This window comes from Medicago sativa, chromosome 6, assembly GCF_051527215.1.
Source record: "Medicago sativa cultivar Bolivia chromosome 6, Bolivia_mono, whole genome shotgun sequence".
Taxonomy (NCBI): domain Eukaryota; kingdom Viridiplantae; phylum Streptophyta; class Magnoliopsida; order Fabales; family Fabaceae; genus Medicago; species Medicago sativa.
Window position 1 is genome coordinate 93,705,536 of NC_140754.1, and position 19,646 is coordinate 93,725,181.

The window sequence follows — 19,646 nt, forward strand, 5'->3', positions numbered from 1 at the left end:
AATTTGTTTGCCACGAGAATCATACTGTCAATTTGTCACATTTTTTTCTTGTTAAACTTATTTTATTAATGAAAAATGCTAAAGAGTGACCTTAAATCACTTGTTAACAAAATTAAAATAGAAATATTCTTTTAGTGAATGATGAGAAAATGTACATTCAACTTTTTGAATATTTAAAAGTTGCGGTTTTTGCTTTCTTAACAAATATATCAAATATAGCCCATTGATATATCAAAAGAGGGTATAGTTTAGTTTGGACCACCAAAAATATTGCTCCAAGTTAGTCTAAGTTGCTACAAGTGGTTATTTTAGTGGTGTAAGTTGGGACAATGTATTTAATAGTGCAAACTAAATGCACCCTCAAAAGAGAGTCTAAAAGATTCATTTTTTTTTTTGTCAGGACTAAAAGATTCATTTAATTATATACAAAATATAACATGACAAATTAGTTTGATATGTTTGTCTAAATTAATTGGTCAATTTGAGAATATCATATTCTTCTTAGTCCTGGTTAAAATATTCTTGCGATCAACAAAACTTGATTTATTTTAAAAGACTTTACTATAAAATTTATTTAGGCATCTAAACATGTTGGACAAGCCTTGATCGTGTAATTATAAAGTCGAAATACAAGTTATCCAATCATATTAGATGGCTTAAACTGCATGAATATTTGAAATGCATAACAATCTCAATTGCATTTGTCTTTCATTTGATATCTCAATTTATTTGTCATTCGTTTTCTCTACTTAAATTGACAACTTTGATTTGCAACATAAGCTTTATTTTAATTATATATATATATATATATCAATGCTATTTTTATTATGAAATTTATTTCGACAAGCTATTATGATTTAACACCAAATAATATTCCATCTCTTACATGTTTTGTAAAGCCATGCATGAAGAGTCAACACAATAACAACAGCAGCAGGTGAATTAAAAGTGACTGATATCAGTTTCTACCTAGTGAGTGGCCGTTTGAAAAGAAAAAACGTCATTTTTATTTGTCCTTTGAAATTGGAGGAGGTTGAGCAATTTGATCCTTCAAACTTACAAAAACACAAATTTAATATTTAAAATTAAAGATTGTCAATAAATTTCATCTCTCTGTTATCTTATAAGACTAAAATGTTGAGTTGACATATTGTTTATAATTTGCTTAGAGTCAGGGTCGACCTAAGGGGGTTGTCACTAGCAAGGGCTTTAGGCCTCTTATATTTCATGCCTCATATTAGTCCTCGAATATTTTTCGCTTTAAATATATTTTCGCAAGTCAAATTTTATAAACATTTTTCGTTTAGCTTGGTTAGTAGTTAAATGGAGAGTTGTAAACTCGAAGTTCATGTACCTATTTTATTGATCATACGTATCTTAAATATTTTTTTTTCCCTTCAGATCTCTTTAAATATGATGTTATAGTTGTTGGAAAATATACTAAGACAGGATGTGTGCAACAAAAATATGTAAAAGTAATTTATATTTATGTTAGAATTCAATAATACTTTGCTATTTCAAGTTTTAACAATTGATCAATAATGTCTATATTAAATTTTATTTTTGAACATATATTATTAACGAAACAAAAAATTTGTTTAAAAAAGTTCTTGCACTAGTGAGGTTTAATCTAATGGAATGAATTAAACTCGCGCAACCTGACAAATCAATGTTCGAACTCTAACTCGAAGTAATATCCATTTTTATTATCTGACATGCCTCAAATAAAATTAAACATTTACTGTTCTTAATTTTTATATTTATTTGTCAATACACTTAAAATCCTTTATTTAATATTCGTTTTATGCTTACAAGTACATTGGGTCATCCCTATACTTAGAGTATATTTTTAGAAATTTGTTTAGAGAATTCATTGATATTTACGTAACTACCCATATTTTCTACAATTGATTGACAAAAAGACTAATTTGATTGAATTTTTTCAATTTTAGAGCCTAATTTTTCCATTTGCTAAATTTAAGGGACCATTTGATTTCTTCATAGAAAAGAAAGGGGGGACCATTTGGTAAAAAAATTAGGTCAAAAATTGAAATTACACCAATTGTGTGGTTGTGACTTGTGACACGCATCCACTCTATTTCAGTTACTGACATACTGAAGGGAATAAATTAATAGGTATATAGCTCAAACTTGCAATAAATGGTTAAGATGGTGATGTTTCCTTTTACACACATTCAATGATGAACATATATATTATTCATCCAAATTCACATATTCGTGTTTTAGATGGGGGTTATAAGTCAATGTAGTATATTTCGATCCCCCTACCCAAACCATGTATGGAATTCTACTTCTCCTAATTATGTTGATACCACAAATTGGTGGAAAGTTTTTGGTATTCGTGACTCTAATGTTTCTACTAAAACAACTAAGAAACTGAGGACAATAATACACATAAATTAGATTTAAATATATATATTGTTAAAGTTTTTTTTAAAGGAAGGAAATTTATTGTTAAAGTCATATATGTCAAAATTTTGTGATTTTAAAAATTCCTAATGTAACACATTTTTCTTTAGACCTAAAAATACGCTAGACCGGTCTTAAATTCATACGAAGTAGGTTTGAAATAAGACCTTTCGATATCTAACAAGCAAGGCAATGATGATATTGTTAGAGTTATTTATGTCAAAATTTGGTAATTTTGAAAAGGTATAGTTTAAAATTTTGTCTTAGGCCTACAAAAATAGGTTTGAAATAAGATCTTTAGATGTCCAACAAGCAAGGCAACATGGATGTGGGAATTTTTTGTTCACATATCTGATTTCTAAATGAAAAATGGTTTATTTCGTGAAGACTATGCTCCTGAATACATCACGACGGTATACTTTGAATTGTAGTCAAAGTTCTTGCTTTTTAATCAACCCACACCATGTATTGTGTTAAAGAACAAAAACGTGATAATTTATTCGAGACACTTTCGTGAAATTGCGTTCGTTATGAATAAAAACGCTCGTTCTAAATACAAGAAGCAAATAAGTTAGAGGGGAAATCATGCTCTTCAAATTTCTAGTACTATACATGATTCAAGAATGTCTTTCATTGCAATGCTAGATGTCTAGCTAACTCTACTTCTCGAGTTACATATTATTACTTATTCCAAAAAATAAAACCAACTCTTAATACATGTAATAACATGATGAACTTATTAATAATTTTTTGAAACTACTATAACTCTTTGAGTATAATGAAAAAAAAAAAACACTATGAATCTTGCCATATGCTTCAAGTATGAGAAGATCGAAGTAATTTTGGCAAACACATTCTCAATTCCATAAAATGTAGCGTTATACAACATTGATACAAAAGATAATAACAACCAAAGTGTGTACAACCTAGTTTTGGTTTATTAATGTACTTGAATGTGACAGTATATAGTTTCTTATTAAACAGTGTCTTCATTATTGTTTGGCTTTGATGTTCTAAGAGAATATTGACATGCCAACACTGCATCTTCCAAATTTAGATAGAATGATTCCTTCCCAACTTTTTCAACAAACTTTGATGCTATTAACTTCTCCATAACCTCCAACCTAGGGTTTACTAATGCCATCTGTATAATAATATGGTAGAAAAATATATTAACTAAAGATAAAAAAAAAAATTCATTTAGTGGTTTAATTTATTTATGCAAAATCAACTTTGTCACACTACTAAAAAAAATTAAATTAAAAACAAAGACATGAAATGTTTTTTTTGTTACTAAATGCAGTGGAAATATTAAAGATAAATTAAAAAGACATGAAATGTATGTGATACCTGGATTGCTTTCATTTCCAATATTTTCTTTGTTTCCAATAATCCTTCAATAGCAGTTGTGTCAATAGATGACACAGCTGTATAATACAAAAAAAAAAAAAAGGCAAATTTTAATTAGTGACAGATAAATTAAATTCAGATTAATTTTTTTTTTTGTAATTAAACTTAGTGATGAAATAATAAAATTAGCAACAAATTTTGTATTAAGACATGTATATGCAATATGAACTGATTATTACACACACTATGAAGGACAAACACGACACCGACACATAATGACACTGAATTATGTGATTTTATCAAATTATTAGCAGTGTCAGTATCCGTGTCGTGTCTGATATCCGTGTCAGTATCCGTGCTTCATGTTACACATATAATAAAACAACAAGGACTAAAAACATATATAATTTTCTTTTACCTGTTAAAACGAGTATGACATGCTCAACCATATCTCCAGAACTGTTTTGTTCACTTTTAATATACCTCAAAATCCTATTTCACAATTTTAAGAAATTTTATATTGTTAAATTAATATATACATATCAATAGATTATCATTAGATGGTAGCAAATAAGTGATTTCAAGATTTAATTAATTACCTTTCTTTGAGGTATGTAGAATTTGAAAAGTAAATAGGAGAACCAACTTGTATAATTAGAACTCCTGGAATTGTTGAAGCATTAGAATATTGTTCAACATCTCTGTATAAACCAGAATCAAGTAACTTTCCAAGCTTGCATGCTGGTGGTCTAGCTAAATATAATAGTCCTCTTAAGTAAACCTAGTCCAACCTAGATTGCAAATACATATAAAATAATTCAAAAAAACTTTATGAAATTAAATTATGAAAAATTCAATTCTATGTACCAAAAAAAGTTGATCTCGTGATCATGGCTTTAAATTGTAGTAGCGAAAAGAGTAATGCTAACAAGAGTTATATGTACGAAATTATTGTTGCAGACTGCAATTTAAAACCATGTTCTTGATAGAAATTAGAGACAGAAAAAGTAATTCCAGTCTCTGATTTGAATGTCGTAACACGTACGAACAAAATTGGAGAAGATTTCTTTTTCTATCTCTAATTTTTGTCATTAATTCAACTCTTTTTAGGGTTAAGGGGAAAAACCAATAGAAGTGAGAAATTAAATGAAAAAAAAAAAGAAAAGTTGAGTACTCACAGAAAGCATGAGGCCAATATCCATGCTTAAAAAGGCCACACCCAAGAATGCACTCATGCAAATAATAAAATCAAACTTATCAACTTTGAAGAGATGGATAGCTTCTGTATAATTTATCAACCCTAACATGGCAGATACAATAATAGCTGATAGAGCAACAAGTGGTGTGTTGCTAAATAATGGTGCCAAAAATTGTAGTGTTAGAGCCATTATTACTGCTTGAACCACATTTGTCATTGCAGATTTACATCCTGCATTGTAATTCACAGCCGTCTTGGAAAATGGTCCTGCAAAAATCAATTTAAGCCTAAGTATATCAGCATAAAATAATGAACATTTTTATGTCAAAGGATTATATTTGCGTCTAATCATTAGATTAGATTTTGAAACCTTGAATTTCTGATTACACTTCCTGAAAATATCTCTACTCTATTTTCGACGCGAAATTGCTTCTGCGGTCCCTTTACTTAATTTTAGATAATGATCTAGTCCTTTTTCTTTTTCATGTCATTTTGGTCTTTCACTCATATTCGAATATGAATTTCAAGCTTTAAATCTATGTTTTTCTTTTCATGTAGCTCTCATTCTTAATATATGTTATGCCCTAAAAGAAAATCATAGATTTGAAGCTTGAAAATTCATATAATTCATATACAAACATGGGAGAAGAACCGAAATGACTGAAAAAATGATAAAGAACCAAATGTTTGCCTAGAATTAAGTAAAAGACGACGAGAGTAATTTTGTCAATTTTCAGTCAATACCCTTTTCTAATATCATTGCTAAATATTTTGTATTTGAGGGGTCTAAATACTAAAAATCTATACACTATTATTATTATTTTTCCAACGCAACCAAAACAAGCATATCCATGGCAGGTAGATTCCTGCAAAAGGAATACATAATTAAGGGTTAGGGGCAAACCGGTGTGATTACATATAATGCAGCAGCAACGTGTATATATATGTATGGTAAAATGAAAAGATGGATATGTTGTTATGATTACTAACCATAACCATCATGGCGGGCGGAGTGTATTAGGTTTTAATGACAAACTCTTTGACATCAACTTCATCACCATCTTGAACTACATGAGTCTGGAAAGTTGTTAGATCAGGTTTTCCTTTCTCTGTTGCTTGAAAAGTAATGTAATACTGCATTCCACCAGTTAAAGAAGTACCAGCAGGATGGGTACACTTGACAACTTTATGAAACACAAAAGTTGAAGTTGGACCCTAATTAAATTAATAATAATAAATGAGTAAGAAGAATTAGTTTAGTTAATGAATAAACAAACATATACTATACTACAATATTGAACCAACCTGCTTATTATTGTAAATCTTCAAAGCAACATTGCAGAGGTTTTCGAGAGTAGAGAGCACTTTATCGCTTAAATAGAGGGGTCCAATACCGCCACCTAAACCAGGTGGACAGGGGATAGCATCGTAGGCCTGCTTTGTGTTGTGTTGTCCAGAATCAATCAATCAAAATTAAGAGATTGTTTATAAGTGAAATTGAAATTGATAGATGCCTACACTCAGATCGCGAGAGAGCTCTCTATACTCACGAATTTTAGCTTCACCATCCAACCAAGCCTTGTTCTTAAACACACAACCATCAGAACGCCGCTTATACATAAAAGGTTGACTGTCGTCGTTCTCATACTTGGACCAGTATTCCTCATAATCACTATAATCAGAATCTTCTTCTTCGGGTTTCAGTTCATATTCCTCCTCCTCCTTCGTGAACTCCCGCTTATCCTCCTCATATGAATCTTCATCGTGTTTCTGTTCTTGTTGCTGTTCCGGTTCCGATTTCACACTTTCTTCCAAGCATTTGGTTGCGCGCAATTCCATCGACATTTTGAAACACGGAAAGAAGGAATATGAATGAATTCACATATACCAACCTAACCCTAAACCTAAATAAACCATTCCATTCGTTTTCTTTTGGTTTTGGTTTGGGATATGACCCGCCCAGGCCCAGTAACAAACCTTTCCCCTCCACATGGATTGATCAGTTTTTACTTTTTACACATCTATATTGAAAAATCCGGTACAAAATATTTACTTCAAAATTTTCATAATTTTTTACACTTTCTAATTGGCCGGCCAAAATCCAAAATAAAATATTCACTTCAAATTTTAAAACTTTTTACATTTGCATATTGGTCATTTCAAGTGTATAAAAGTTATGAAAATTTTACACTTCTCAAAATCGCCCATAAAATTTGATGCATCCATAATTTTCAGACCATACATAATATAAGTCTCATAACCCAAGAACCAAATTTTCACCACTTATTTCAACAACAACGCCAAAAAAATAAAACAGGAAAATGTTGTAGTAGCAGCTAGTAGGTGTAATATATGAATCTCTCAAAAAAAAAAGGTGTAATATATGAAGCCCTCTAATCCATCTTTGTTTGTTACAAGCTGTGTCGCATTGACATTTTAGATTGAACATGTGTTCGGCGTCGAACAGATATATTGGTGTGTGACACCAACTGACCAACATGATACTGATACATGTAGTTGTATTTAATCACTTTCATTTTTTAAAATTATTATTCGTACCAATGTCAATGTCATATTATTTTTTATCAGAATAATCGGTATTAGAGAGACAAAATAGTCGGTGGAACCCAAGGTCATGAAAAGTGATATACTCTTTAATCAAATGCCAATTTATATATAGCTTAAGAAAACGCTATATCTAAAGAGAGCTCACTTGTAACGACAACACCAATTTCATCAATGGTGTGATAAAGATGTTCAAGCGGATTACACTATCGGTGGTGAAAGCAAAAGTTGATTTTGGTGAGAATAAGGTCATCGAAAGAGAAATCATCAAAAGAGCTCCAATTAACTAACTATATTAGTTAATTGGAGCTCAAGACATGGAAATGTGTACACATTGTATCCTATGAATCAAGATCTTCCTTCAACATTAATCTAATGTCTGCTATCTGAGAAGTGATGTGGTTCTATTCAGACAAAATATGATAGTGTTAAAGTGCTATATGTAGGCATGGCAATGGGACGGGGTGGGGACGGGTTTTACCTTCCCCATCCCCATACCCTATTCTCATATACTTACCTGTTACCCTACCCATACCCAACGAGGATGAGAAATCGAACCTCATCCCCGTCCCTGACGGGTTCGGGGATCCCATCCCCGTCCCCGTACCCGCAGTGAATTATTTTTTAATAAAAAAAAAGTATTTTTTAATAAAAAAACCAATGACAATTTTGTAAAGCATTATGTTCCCTTAATCATTTCCTTAACATAATGATTTGGTTGCTCCTTTAAAAATCAAAGGCAATTTTTATAACATGGGAAATTATTAAACCAAATAACATAACATGATCTAGGATTGTGTTTCTATTTATATAAAAAGGGGTAAAAAAAATATTTTTTTACATTTGGGACGGGTATGGGTATGGGTTCGGGGTGGGTACATATAACCCCGTTACCCGTCCCATACCCGTGTTTTGAAATCGGGGAAAACCCAAACCCATACCTAAACCCAGTCAAAGCGGGGAAAACCCGTCAAATCGGGGTGGGTTTGGGCGGGTACCCATGGGGACCAGGTATTGTTGCCATGTCTAGCTATATGAGAAGCACAGACGTTGCATCAGCAAAGAGAAAAATGATAGGTAGCTCTAACAAGTCAATAAATGGGATCTAGGAATAATGTTTGTTGTTCCAAATTAAGGGGGTGTGTTGAGGTATAATTCAGATTAAGTTTATTTGCTTTTAACTAATGAAATTTAGTTAGATTGTTACTTGCTGGTAGTTAAAGTTGTTAGAGAAGTTAGTTTAGTGTCAATTAACTATAGTTAGTCCTATAAATAGATGTTAAGTGTAATAGATAACAAGTTGGATGTGATTAATGTAGATGTGATGAAAGTCAAACATCTTTAATGATTGAACGATCATGATTAACTAACGGTGTAAAATATTAAAGTTAGTTAGATTGTTACTTGGTGGTAGTTAAAGTTGTTATCTAACATATTTGTAAATGGGGTCCTTTTTTTCTTTTTTAATGGAAACAACTGGTTTATTAACTAGATTTATAATCTTGCAGATTTTTTTAATGACAAATGTTAGTATCTTAATTGTTACATCTCTTTGTTAGGACTTGAACCCTAATCTTTAAACTACCCAACCCTTAAAAAAACTTGGAGGGCTTAACCGCAATGCCTAATAAAGGCAAAATTGTTTCAGGGAAATGTAAATTAAAAGTGGTACACATGCCTTCCTTAGCAAGAAAATCACATTGTGGTTAGCTTCACAAAGGATGTGATAAATGGAATCACATTAAAAAATCACTTTCAACGACCCAAACTTCAACGATGAGGATATTGCCGGTCTCAATTCTGACATAAAAATCAATGATCAGTCTTTTTAGGCTCCTTAAAATATTGGAGATATAACTTTGGAGGACATTTTTATTTTATATTAACATATTTAGTAGATAATTTTTAAAGGATATTTTTCAACACAGAGATATTGAAGGGGCTTAAAAAGAAATCATATGTTAGATCTCTTTTTCATCACGAATTACATCTCCATAAGCTTAGTTTCGAAAAAAAACGCCATCAATTTTAACTTTAAAAGTGCCAACCGAGGAATGTAAATGAGACTTTTTTTGGTCGATAGAAACTCTATGAGTAACTTGGTTGTAGACTTGTTCTTCCACCTTGAGGTACTTGGTTCAAGAGTTGGCACACCGTGTGAAACAAGAAATTCTTTGAATTGAACATGTGTGAGTATTGGGTATAACATGTGGAAAATTGCTTTTCTGACATAGAATACTTCCTATTGACACAAGTAAATGACCAAATTACCCCCAGCGGTAGTTAACTACCTCTGGCATATGCGCTGGCAGTGCCGCTGGCTCCTCCAGAGGTAGTTAACTACCGCTGGCTCCTCCAGAGGTAGTTAACTACCTCTGGCTTTGCTGCTTTTTATTGTGATTTTACGCGTTTCGGTCGAAAAATCAAAATAAATCGAAACGTATTCAGAATTTCACGAAACTTTACAGGCCCCCTATATATATTTTTTTAGAGCTGTCTGCAAAAAACCAGATCAAAATTCAATTTCTAGGTCGATGTTTTGATGTTTTGGTTTCTTGAGTTATTGACACATTAAAAATTAATATTTAATCCATCCGTTGTCGAAAAATTCTAATTTTTTGTGGGAAGTATTTTTTTTATGTTCTTAATATGTGTACAAAAAATAATGAAAAAATTCAACCTCTATATAACTTTTTCGGACGCGCAGTTGGAAAAATATTGCAACTTTAAGCGTTTCAGTAAAAAAATTCAAAATAAATTAAGGATTATTCGAAATACTAAGAAAATTTGCAGATCCTCTATATGTATTTTTAAAGAGGTGTCTGCAAAAAAACAGCTCAAAATTCAATTTTTAAGTTGATGTTTTGATGTTTTCGTGTCTTAAATTTTAGGCGCGTTAAAAATTCATATTTAATCTGTCCCTTGTCTAAAAATTCAAATTTTTTGTGGGAGATGTTATTTTTTTGTTCTAAACATGAGTGCAAAAAAGCGTGAAAAAGTTCAACCTCTAGGACACTTTTTCGAACTCGCACTTGAAAAAAATTGTGATTTTCCATGGTTCGGTCGAAAAATCAAAATAAATCGAGACTTAGTCAAAATGCTACAACACTTTATAGACACCTCTATAAAAATACATAGAGATGATGTGCAAAGTTTCGTAACATTCCGAATAAGTGTCGATTTTTTTTATTTTTTCAATTGCGATTTTGCGCGTTTCGGTCGAAAAAATTTAAAAAATAGAGACTTATTCAGAATTTTACGAAACTTTGCACATCCTCTATATGTATTTTTATAGTGGTGTCTGTAAAGTTTCGTAGAATTTTGAATAAGTTTCGACTTATTTTGATTTTTCGACCGAAACGCGTAAAATCACAATAAAATGCAGCAAAGTCAGAGGTTGTTAACTACCTCTGGAGGAGCCAGCGGCAGTTAACTGCCGGCGCATATGCCAGAGGTAGTTAACTACCGCTGGAGGTAATTTGGTCATTTACTTGTGTCAATAGGAAGTATTCTATGTCAGAAAATCAATTTTCTAACATGTGAGTGAGTTTGTTAAGCCCACGTTAAGTGTCCAAACAAACTTAACTCCATCGCATTATAATCGTTGAGCAAAATTTCCAAACCAAGGGTGTCAAATCATTTTTTACGTGCGTTTTTATCTTTTTTCCATGACATTTTTATTCTTTTCACCCGTTTTTTGGGTAAGAAACTTTTCACATTTTTACCCTATTATTATCCATCACATTTTCATTTTCTTTTCTTTTTTAACATCTCCTTCACATCATTTTTTAGAGGTGTGAGAGAGCTGTTTGTTTTGTGTGTGTTGGCCTCAAATTAGGTATGAAATGAAGCAAAATGAACTTGGCTTATTGTAAGTTGCAACCAATATTACAAGGCCTAACTTTGGACTTAAATTATATGCCCAAAATTGCGCAAAAGCTGTTTTCCCATATATTAATCTCTTTAGACTTGATCACATAATTTGTTTGGCCACGAGAATCATAATGTCAATTTGTCACATTTTTTTCTTGTTAAACTTATTTTATTAATGAAAAATGCTAAAGAGTGACCTTAAATCACTTGTTAACAAAATTAAAATAGAAATATTCTTTTAGGGAATGATGAGAAAATGTACATTCAACTTTTTGAATATTTAAAAGTTGCGGTTTTTACTTTCTTAACAAATACTCCAAGGACCATCAAATATATCAAATATAGCCCATTGATATATCAAAAGAGGGTATAGTTTAGTTTGGACCACCAAAAATATTGCTCCAAGTTAGTCTAAGTTGTTACAAGTGGTTATTTTAGTGGTGTAAGTTGGGACAATGTATTTAATAGTGCAAACTAAATGCACCCTCAAAAGAGAGTCTAAAAGATTCATTTTTTTTGTCAGGACTAAAAGATTCATTTAATTATATACAATATATAACATGACAAATTAGTTTGATATGTTTGTCTAAATTAATTAGTCAATTTGAGAATATCATATTCTTCTTAGTCCTGGTTTAAATTTTCTTGCGATCAACAAAACTTGATTTATTTTAAAAGACTTTACTATAAAATTTATTTAGGCATCTAAACATGTTGGACAAGCCTTGATCGTGTAATTATAAAGTCGAAATACAAGTTATCCAATCATATTCCTTTCAAAAAAAAAAAAATATCCAATCATATTAGATGGCTTAAACTGCATGAATATTTGAAATGCATAACAATTTCAATTGCATTTGTCTTTCATTTGATATCTCAATTTATTTGTCATTCGTTTTCTCTACTTAAATTGACAACTTTGATTTGCAACATAAGCTTTATTTTAATTTTATATATATCAATGCTATTTTTATTATGAAATTTATTTCGACAAGCTATTATGATTTAACACCAAATAATATTCCATCTCTTACATGTTTTGTAAAGCCATGCCATGAAGAGTCAACACAATAATAACAGCAGCAGGTGAATTAAAAGTGACTGATATCAGTTTCTACCTAGTGAGTGGCCGTCTGAAAAGAAAAAACGTCATTTTTATTTGTCCTTTGAAATTGGAGGAGGTTGAGCAATTTGATCCTTCAAACTTACAAAAACACAAATTTAATATTTAAAATTAAAGATTGTCAATAAATTTCATCTCTCTGATATCTTATAAGACTAAAATGTTGAGTTGACATATTGTTTATAATTTGCTTAGAGTCAGGGTCGACCTAAGGGGGTTGTCACTAGCAAGGGCTTTAGGCCTCTTATATTTCATGCCTCATATTAGTCCTCGAATATTTTTCGCTTTAAATATATTTTCGCAAGTCAAATTTTATAAACATTTTTCGTTTAGCTTGGTTAGTAGTTAAATGGAGAGTTGTAAACTCGAAGTTCATGTACCTATTTTATTGATCATACGTATCTTAAATATTTTTTTCCCTTCAGACCTCTTTAAATATGATGTTAGTTGTTGGAAAATATACTAAGACAGGATGTGTGCAACAAAAATATGTAAAAGTAAAAAAGTAATTTATATTTATGTTAGAATTCAATAATACTTTGTTATTTCAAGATTTAACAATTGATCAATAATGTCTATATTAAATTTTATTTTTGAACATATATTATTAACGAAACAAAAAATTTGTTTAAAAAAGTTCTTGCACTAGTGCGGTTGAATCTAATGGAATGAATTAAACTCGCACAACCTGACAAATCAATGTTCGAACTCTAACTCGAAGTAATATCCATTTTTATTATCTGACATGCCTCAAATAAAATTAAACATTTACTGTTCTTAATTTTTATATTTCTTTGTCAACACACTTAAAATCCTTTATTTAATATTCATTTTATGCTTACAAGTACATTGGGTCATCCCTATACTTAGAGTATATTTTTAGAAATTTGTTTAGAGAATTCATTGATCTTTACTTAACTACCCATATTTTCTACAATTGATTGACAAAAAGACTAATTTGATTGAATTTTTTCAATTTTAGAGCCTAATTTTTCCATTTGCTAAATTTAAGGGACCATTTGATTTCTTCATAGAAAAGAAAGGGGGGACCATTTGGTAAAAAAAATTAGGTCAAAAATTGAAATTACACCAATTGTGTGGTTGTGACTTGTGACACGCATCCACTCTATTTCAGTTACTGACATACTGAAGGGAATAAATTAATAGGTATATAGCTCAAACTTGCAATAAATGGTTAAGATGGTGATGTTTCCTTTTACACACATTCAATGATGAACATATATATAATGATATTTTGACATCCATTTAATGAGAACTTTGTTGATAACTTTGGTTTTCTCACCTCTTATTGGTCAAAAACAATGGAGAGAGAAAAAGGAAGAGAGAGGATAACAACATCATGTGAGTATGAGAGAGAAAGTTGTCCAAAAATTATCAAATAGTGGTTGTCAAAATATCATTTCTCATATATTATTCATCCAAATTCACATATTCGTGTTTTAGATGGGGGTTATAAGTCAATGTAGTATATTTCGATCCCCTACCCAAACCATGTATGGAATTCTACTTCTCCTAATTATGTTGATCCCACAAATTGGTGGAAAGTTTATGGTATTCATGACTCTAATGTTTCTACTAAGAAAATTGATGTTGACACATTAGAGAAGGCTGTGACACACATGTAAAATACGTTTTTGCCCCCTCGGCAGTTAACTGCCGAGGAATTTGAAATCCGGCTGCAGTTAACTGCCAAGGAATTCCTCGGTAGTTAACTTCCGAGGATCTTCTGCTACAAGTCTGGCAGAAGCTCTCTCATCTCCATTATTCATCACATCTTCAAATTTTTTTTCTCAAATCTCTCTCACAAATCTCTCTAAAAAATCCAACCAAATCCAACCAAATTTATTCAACAAAATCACAAGTAAGTAATTATAATGCTATTAACTTAAAATTTTAGTTGTTATAAATGTTTTTATTTTTTAGTTTTTGAGTAGATTTATTTTATTTTAGTTTTTGAGTAGATTTACATAGTATAATTCATTTTTAGAGTAAAATGTTTGTATGATGTTTATGTTATAGTTTAAAGTTTATTGGTTATATTTTAATTTGGTGTTTTAAATAATTTTTTATTTTAGTTTTTAATTAGATTTACATGTTATAAATCATTTTTAGATTAGATGTTAGTTGATTAATTTTGTTAAAATGTTTGCATGATGATTATGTTATAATTTAAAAATTTTAGGGTTATTTTTTAATTTGGTGTTTTATATTTTTTATTTTATTTTAGTAAGACTATATGATTTATTTTAAGAGTAAATATAATTTGAATAATTTTGCTATATTTTACGTTAATTTTTTTTTTAGACAATTACATTTTAGGGTTATTTTTATGATTTTTTAGAGTCTATGTATAATTTTTACATTAAGTGTTTGATGAAATGTTTGAATGAGTTTTTCATTGATTATTTTAAATTTCTATGTGCGTAGATTTGAAACAATGGCCGGATGGATCGACGTTCATGCAACATTCAACGGAGGCAGAACCTGTTGAAGGCAGAACCTGTTACATGTGTTTTTGCACATTGTAAACACATTGTTTGAATGCCAAACCATAAAACCTAATCAAAGAAAATTAGCAACATAATTGAAATTGAAAATATAATACGGAAACGAACAATTGTCATAAAAAAATGTCATCGAAACAAAGTAACAACAAATGTACTGAAAGTACTAACAAAACGGCCAAATGTCATGAAAATAAACACCAAGTCCTAAAAATATATCCTAAACATAAAATACTAGCAGTCCTAATCCTACTGCTGGTCCTGGTCCTGCTGATGCTGCTGCTGCCTCCTCCTCGGTCTCTGGGCTCTCCTCCTGGTAATGATCGGCGCGATCTGCTGCCTAACATCCTGCAAGGCCGCATACAGCTCCTGAGGGGTCATGCTCGTCACCTCCTGACCCAAAAACTGATCAGCATGGGCAACAGCGCCGCTAACCATGTCATAGGTGTCAGGGGAACTTCTCGCCTCGTACCGCTCCCACTGCTCTGCAACAATCTGCTCCTCGTTTGGAGGCCTCGGAACATCTCCCGGGAGAAGTGGCAAAATCTGAGGGTGAGACACAACCGTGTACCATCGTACATAGCCCTCTGCCATACGCCATGGTTGCTCTCCTGCCTGCTCACCCCAATCAGCCGCCTTAAGCGTGCGAGGGCGGAAGTCGATGAAGGCCTGCACAATCTCAGCCGGTGTCAGCTCTGCAACATCCGTCTGAGGTCTAGGGACCGACTGGACGTATCCGTACTGCCTCAATACCCTCTCCGGGAGGTGACGGTACACCCTAATATCGCCGCACATGATCCAGCCAGAATACCAGAATACCTCCTCGAAAGGTTGGTACTCCCTGTGCCTTTCGTATGGCCTCCAGCATACGTCATCAAAAGTAATTCGATCAAGTGCCATCCGATACGTGGCCCCCTCTCCATGACCCTTCTGAAGAGTCCACCTCGCTGCAACCGGTAAATTTTCAATGTAGTCCGGGTTTGGATCAACAGTGTAAAACTTAGGGAAGTGCGACAAAAACCATGCCTGCACAAACCATACAAATCACAGTTATAAATAAATTAAAGTTAACTAAAAAAATAAAATTTCAATTTAACAAAATAATAATAGTAATAATAGTTAAGAAACAAAATAAATATAACAAAATATAACAAAATAAATATAACAAAATATAACAAAATAATAATAGTTAACAAACAATAAAATTTAAATTTAATTTTTCTTACAGTGAGCAGTGTCACGCTTCCCCCAAGCTGTCTGTCTCCGGGCAAGCAGGCATGAGCTAACTCATCATAAAGGTATGCAAGTGCCATCCCTCCCCACGAATAAGCACGCATCCCCGCGTAGCCGTCCGCCATAGTCGTCAAATAAATCAACTGGATGCGCTTGTTGCTTCTATCCCCAAACAACAGGCATCCAACCAAGTATAGAAGGTAGCACTTCACACAATAAGTCCTAACCCTCTCCAGCTCCTCCAGCTCCTCTGGATCCTCTGTATCCGCCAACAAGTTAGCTCTACCAAGGTGCGTCGTATAGAAATCCCTCAGCTTTGGATAACTAATGTATCCACCATACTCTGTATTGCAGATTTTCTCTGCCTCCTTCCTCGACGCACCCAAGTGAGTCATCAATAGTGCCTCTCCCTCATGTCTCAGCATCTTCTTCCGGTGGCCCAACATCCGCCCTTCAATCGGGACATGCATAAGACATGCGACATCATCCAAAGTCACAGTCATCTCCCCCATAGGCATGTGAAAAGTGCTGGTCTCGGGATGCCACCTCTCGCATAGAGTCATCAGCAAAGCGTGAGGCACAGTGGCGTAGCCCAAGTAGACCAAGTCATGTAAGCCACTCGCCCTAAGCGGATCCCAAAACCATCTCTGATTGGGGTTTGGACGTCCGAGACTCAAAATCTTGGGGCCATGATTAATTGGCTTTACAACACGCTTCTTGCGGCACTGAAAAAATAGAAAAATAAACATAGTTTAAACAATGTAAACATTTAACTAATAAATATAAAACTTGATAAATGCTAAAATAAAAATAAAGAAAACATATAAAGAAAATCACATATTAATAAAAGTTGATATAGAAATTAAAAAAAGCATATTAAGAAAACATATAAAAAAACATATTAATAAAACATATAAATAAAACATATTAATAAAAATTAAACAAACACACACATAATTAAACATATTAAACATATAAAATGGAGAAAACATATTAAGAAAACATATTAAATCAAGAAAGAAAAAATAAAGAAAATAATTAAACAAACACACATATAATTAAACATAAAGAAAGAACATTTAAAAAAAAAAATACTTACGTCATCCTTATTATACCAAAGTGGCAATGCCACATGATTGGCATAAGAGTGAAGCAGATCAATGATCTGCGGTCCTCCAGGAAAGGGAGCGTTCGTAGGCAACACCTCCGGGGCAGCCGCCATAGCAATGTCATCATCGTCTGGCTCCCCTGGCATATGCGGCTGCTCTGGCTCGTCGTACCCACCATCAGTCACATCATGGTGATCCTGATAGTTCAGGTACTCCACCGCCTGGGTCGGGTCAACCACCTGCGACTCTTCAGGCTGTGCCTGAGAAGCTCAGAAGGCTGAGAAGTCCCTGAACCATCCCCCCCCTGCGACCTCTTCCCCTCTTTGGGATATGTGCGTTTCTCCTCTCCTTCTCCTTCCGGTAGCTTTGTGTCTGAGCACGCCTACCACCAATCATCTTAGATGGATCAATTGGCTCCTGATCGGCCATATCTACACAAATTTTTAATAAATTAACATCATTTTCCATAACATAATCAAACACATTAAACACACTAGTCATAACTTAATCATTAACATTAACAACAATCAACATCATTTCCATAACCTAAAATCATTCATACAATCATCATTACAATAAAATCAATAACATAAACTAATCATTTCTATACACTTACAATAAAATCATTCATACAATCATCATTATGTCCATCATTTCCATCATAACTTAATCATTTCTATACACTTAATCATTCACATCATAACCTAAATACACTAAAAAATCAATATACACTTAATCAAACTATAATTAACATCACTTCTATCATTTCCATAACCTAAACTAACTAAATAATCAAAATAATTTTCATTGAGGCATTTGATCAAACACTTTGTGTGCAAAGTATAAAACATATTCAAATTGTGTTCATTTGCCACCATTGAAAGCCACATTATAATTTAAACGGCATAGGCAACATCTACATTCATTTATCAATTCAAAAACTACACATGCAATCATCAAATTGTCAATTTTAATCATCAAATCATCATTAACCTAACCACATGCAAACTACTCTAATTTTAAAAAAAAAATAAACCTAACAAACTAACATTAACATTGCAATGATTAAGGGTACTTACTTGTGATAATGTGGTGATGATTTGCTTGCAATTCGTGAAAATGTGCTTTTGGAGAGAATTTGAATGTGTTTGAAACAAAATATTGAAACTGGAAACTGCTTCTGTTCGTTCTGTTTATGTTCAGAAAACCTCGGCAGTTAACTACCGAGGAAATCCTCGGCAGTTAACTGCAGCCGGATTTTAAATTCCTCGTCAGTTAACTGCCGAGGGGGCAAAAACGTATTTTACATGTGTGTCACAGCCTTCTCTAATGTGTCAACAGCAATTTTCTTCTACTAAAACAACTAAGAAACTGAGGACAATAATACACATAAATTAGATTTAAATATATATATATTGTTAAAGTTTTTTTTTGAAGGAAGGAAATTTATTGTTAAAGTTATATATGTCAAAATTTTGTGATTTTAAAAATTCCTAATGTAACACATTTTTCTTTAGACCTAAAAATACGCTAGACCGGTCTTAAATTCATACGAAGTAGGTTTGAAATAAGACCTTTCGATATTTGACAAGCAAGGCAATGATGATATTGTTAGAGTTATTTATGTCAAAATTTGGTAATTTTGAAAAGGTATAGTTTAAAATTTTGTTTTAGGCCTACAAAAATAGGTTTGAAATAAGATCTTTAGATGTCCAACAAGCAAGGCAACATGGATGTGGGAATTTTTTGTTCACATATCTGATTTCTAAATGATAAATGCTTTATTCCGTGAAGACTATGCTCCTGAATACATCACGACTTAATATATGAATTGTAGTCAAAGTTCTTGCTTTTTAATCAACCCACCATGTATTGTGTCAAAGAACAAAAACGTGATAATTTATTCGAGACACTTTCGTGAAATTGCGTTCGCCATGAATAAAAACGCTCTTTCTAAATACAAGAAGCAAATAAGTTAGAGGGGAAATCATGCTCTTCAAGTTTCTAGTACTATACATGATTCAAGAATGTCTTTTATTGCAATGCTAGATGTCTAGCTAACTCTACTTCTCGAGTTACATATTTACTTATTCCAAAAAATAAAACCAACTCTTAATACATGTAATAACATGATGAACTTATTAATAATTTTTTGAAACTACTATAACTCTTTGAGTATAATGAAAAAAAAACACTATGAATCTTGCCATATGCTTCAAGTATGAGGAGAAGAGAAGTAA

The 19,646-nt window shown here is 32.2% G+C and overlaps 3 protein-coding genes across 3 annotated transcripts; all 3 read right to left on the reverse strand.

The window, feature by feature from the left end:
* Positions 1–3,270: 3,270 nt before the first annotated feature.
* On the reverse strand, positions 3,271–5,195 carry LOC146918348 (putative sulfate transporter 3.5). Its single transcript, XM_085722039.1, has 5 exons — positions 4,959–5,195; positions 4,380–4,561; positions 4,199–4,272; positions 3,781–3,857; positions 3,271–3,574 (listed from the first exon to the last, which is right to left on the reverse strand). The coding sequence occupies exons 1-5, from the start codon at positions 5,193–5,195 to the stop codon at positions 3,407–3,409; spliced, it is 738 nt and encodes a 245-aa protein (XP_085578165.1). The 3' UTR covers positions 3,271–3,406.
* Positions 5,196–5,795: 600 nt separating this feature from the next.
* Positions 5,796–6,860, reverse strand: LOC146918349 (uncharacterized). The gene is made up of 4 exons (XM_085720007.1): positions 6,497–6,860; positions 6,284–6,412; positions 5,969–6,193; positions 5,796–5,844 (listed from the first exon to the last, which is right to left on the reverse strand). The coding sequence occupies exons 1-3, from the start codon at positions 6,821–6,823 to the stop codon at positions 5,996–5,998; spliced, it is 654 nt and encodes a 217-aa protein (XP_085576133.1). The 5' UTR covers positions 6,824–6,860; the 3' UTR covers positions 5,796–5,844; positions 5,969–5,995.
* A 10,130-nt stretch (positions 6,861–16,990) lies between these two features.
* LOC146918350 (uncharacterized) lies at positions 16,991–17,835 on the reverse strand. Its single transcript, XM_085722040.1, has 3 exons — positions 17,743–17,835; positions 17,393–17,660; positions 16,991–17,022 (listed from the first exon to the last, which is right to left on the reverse strand). The coding sequence occupies exons 1-3, from the start codon at positions 17,833–17,835 to the stop codon at positions 16,991–16,993; spliced, it is 393 nt and encodes a 130-aa protein (XP_085578166.1).
* Positions 17,836–19,646: the final 1,811 nt, after the last annotated feature.

Excerpts from the sequence above, each read along its gene's own strand:
- LOC146918350 (XM_085722040.1), bottom strand. The coding sequence starts at position 17,835 with ATGGCCGATCAGGAGCCAATTGATCCATCTAAGATGATTGGTGGTAGG. Across the intron at positions 17,661-17,742 it reads AGGAGAAGGAGAGGAGAAAC|CCTGAAGAGTCGCAGGTGGT; the intron begins GCACATATCCCA and ends TCTCAGGCACAG. Across the intron at positions 17,023-17,392 it reads GTATAATAAGGATGACGTAA|TGCCGCAAGAAGCGTGTTGT; the intron begins GTATTTTTTTTT and ends CTATTTTTTCAG.
- LOC146918348 (XM_085722039.1), bottom strand. The coding sequence starts at position 5,195 with ATGACAAATGTGGTTCAAGCAGTAATAATGGCTCTAACACTACAATTT. Across the intron at positions 4,273-4,379 it reads TCTACATACCTCAAAGAAAG|GATTTTGAGGTATATTAAAA; the intron begins GTAATTAATTAA and ends ATTGTGAAATAG. Across the intron at positions 3,575-3,780 it reads TGGAAATGAAAGCAATCCAG|ATGGCATTAGTAAACCCTAG; the intron begins GTATCACATACA and ends ATTATTATACAG.
- LOC146918349 (XM_085720007.1), bottom strand. The coding sequence starts at position 6,823 with ATGTCGATGGAATTGCGCGCAACCAAATGCTTGGAAGAAAGTGTGAAA. Across the intron at positions 6,413-6,496 it reads AGCTCTCTCGCGATCTGAGT|GCCTACGATGCTATCCCCTG; the intron begins GTAGGCATCTAT and ends AACACAAAGCAG. Across the intron at positions 6,194-6,283 it reads AGATTTACAATAATAAGCAG|GGTCCAACTTCAACTTTTGT; the intron begins GTTGGTTCAATA and ends TAATTTAATTAG.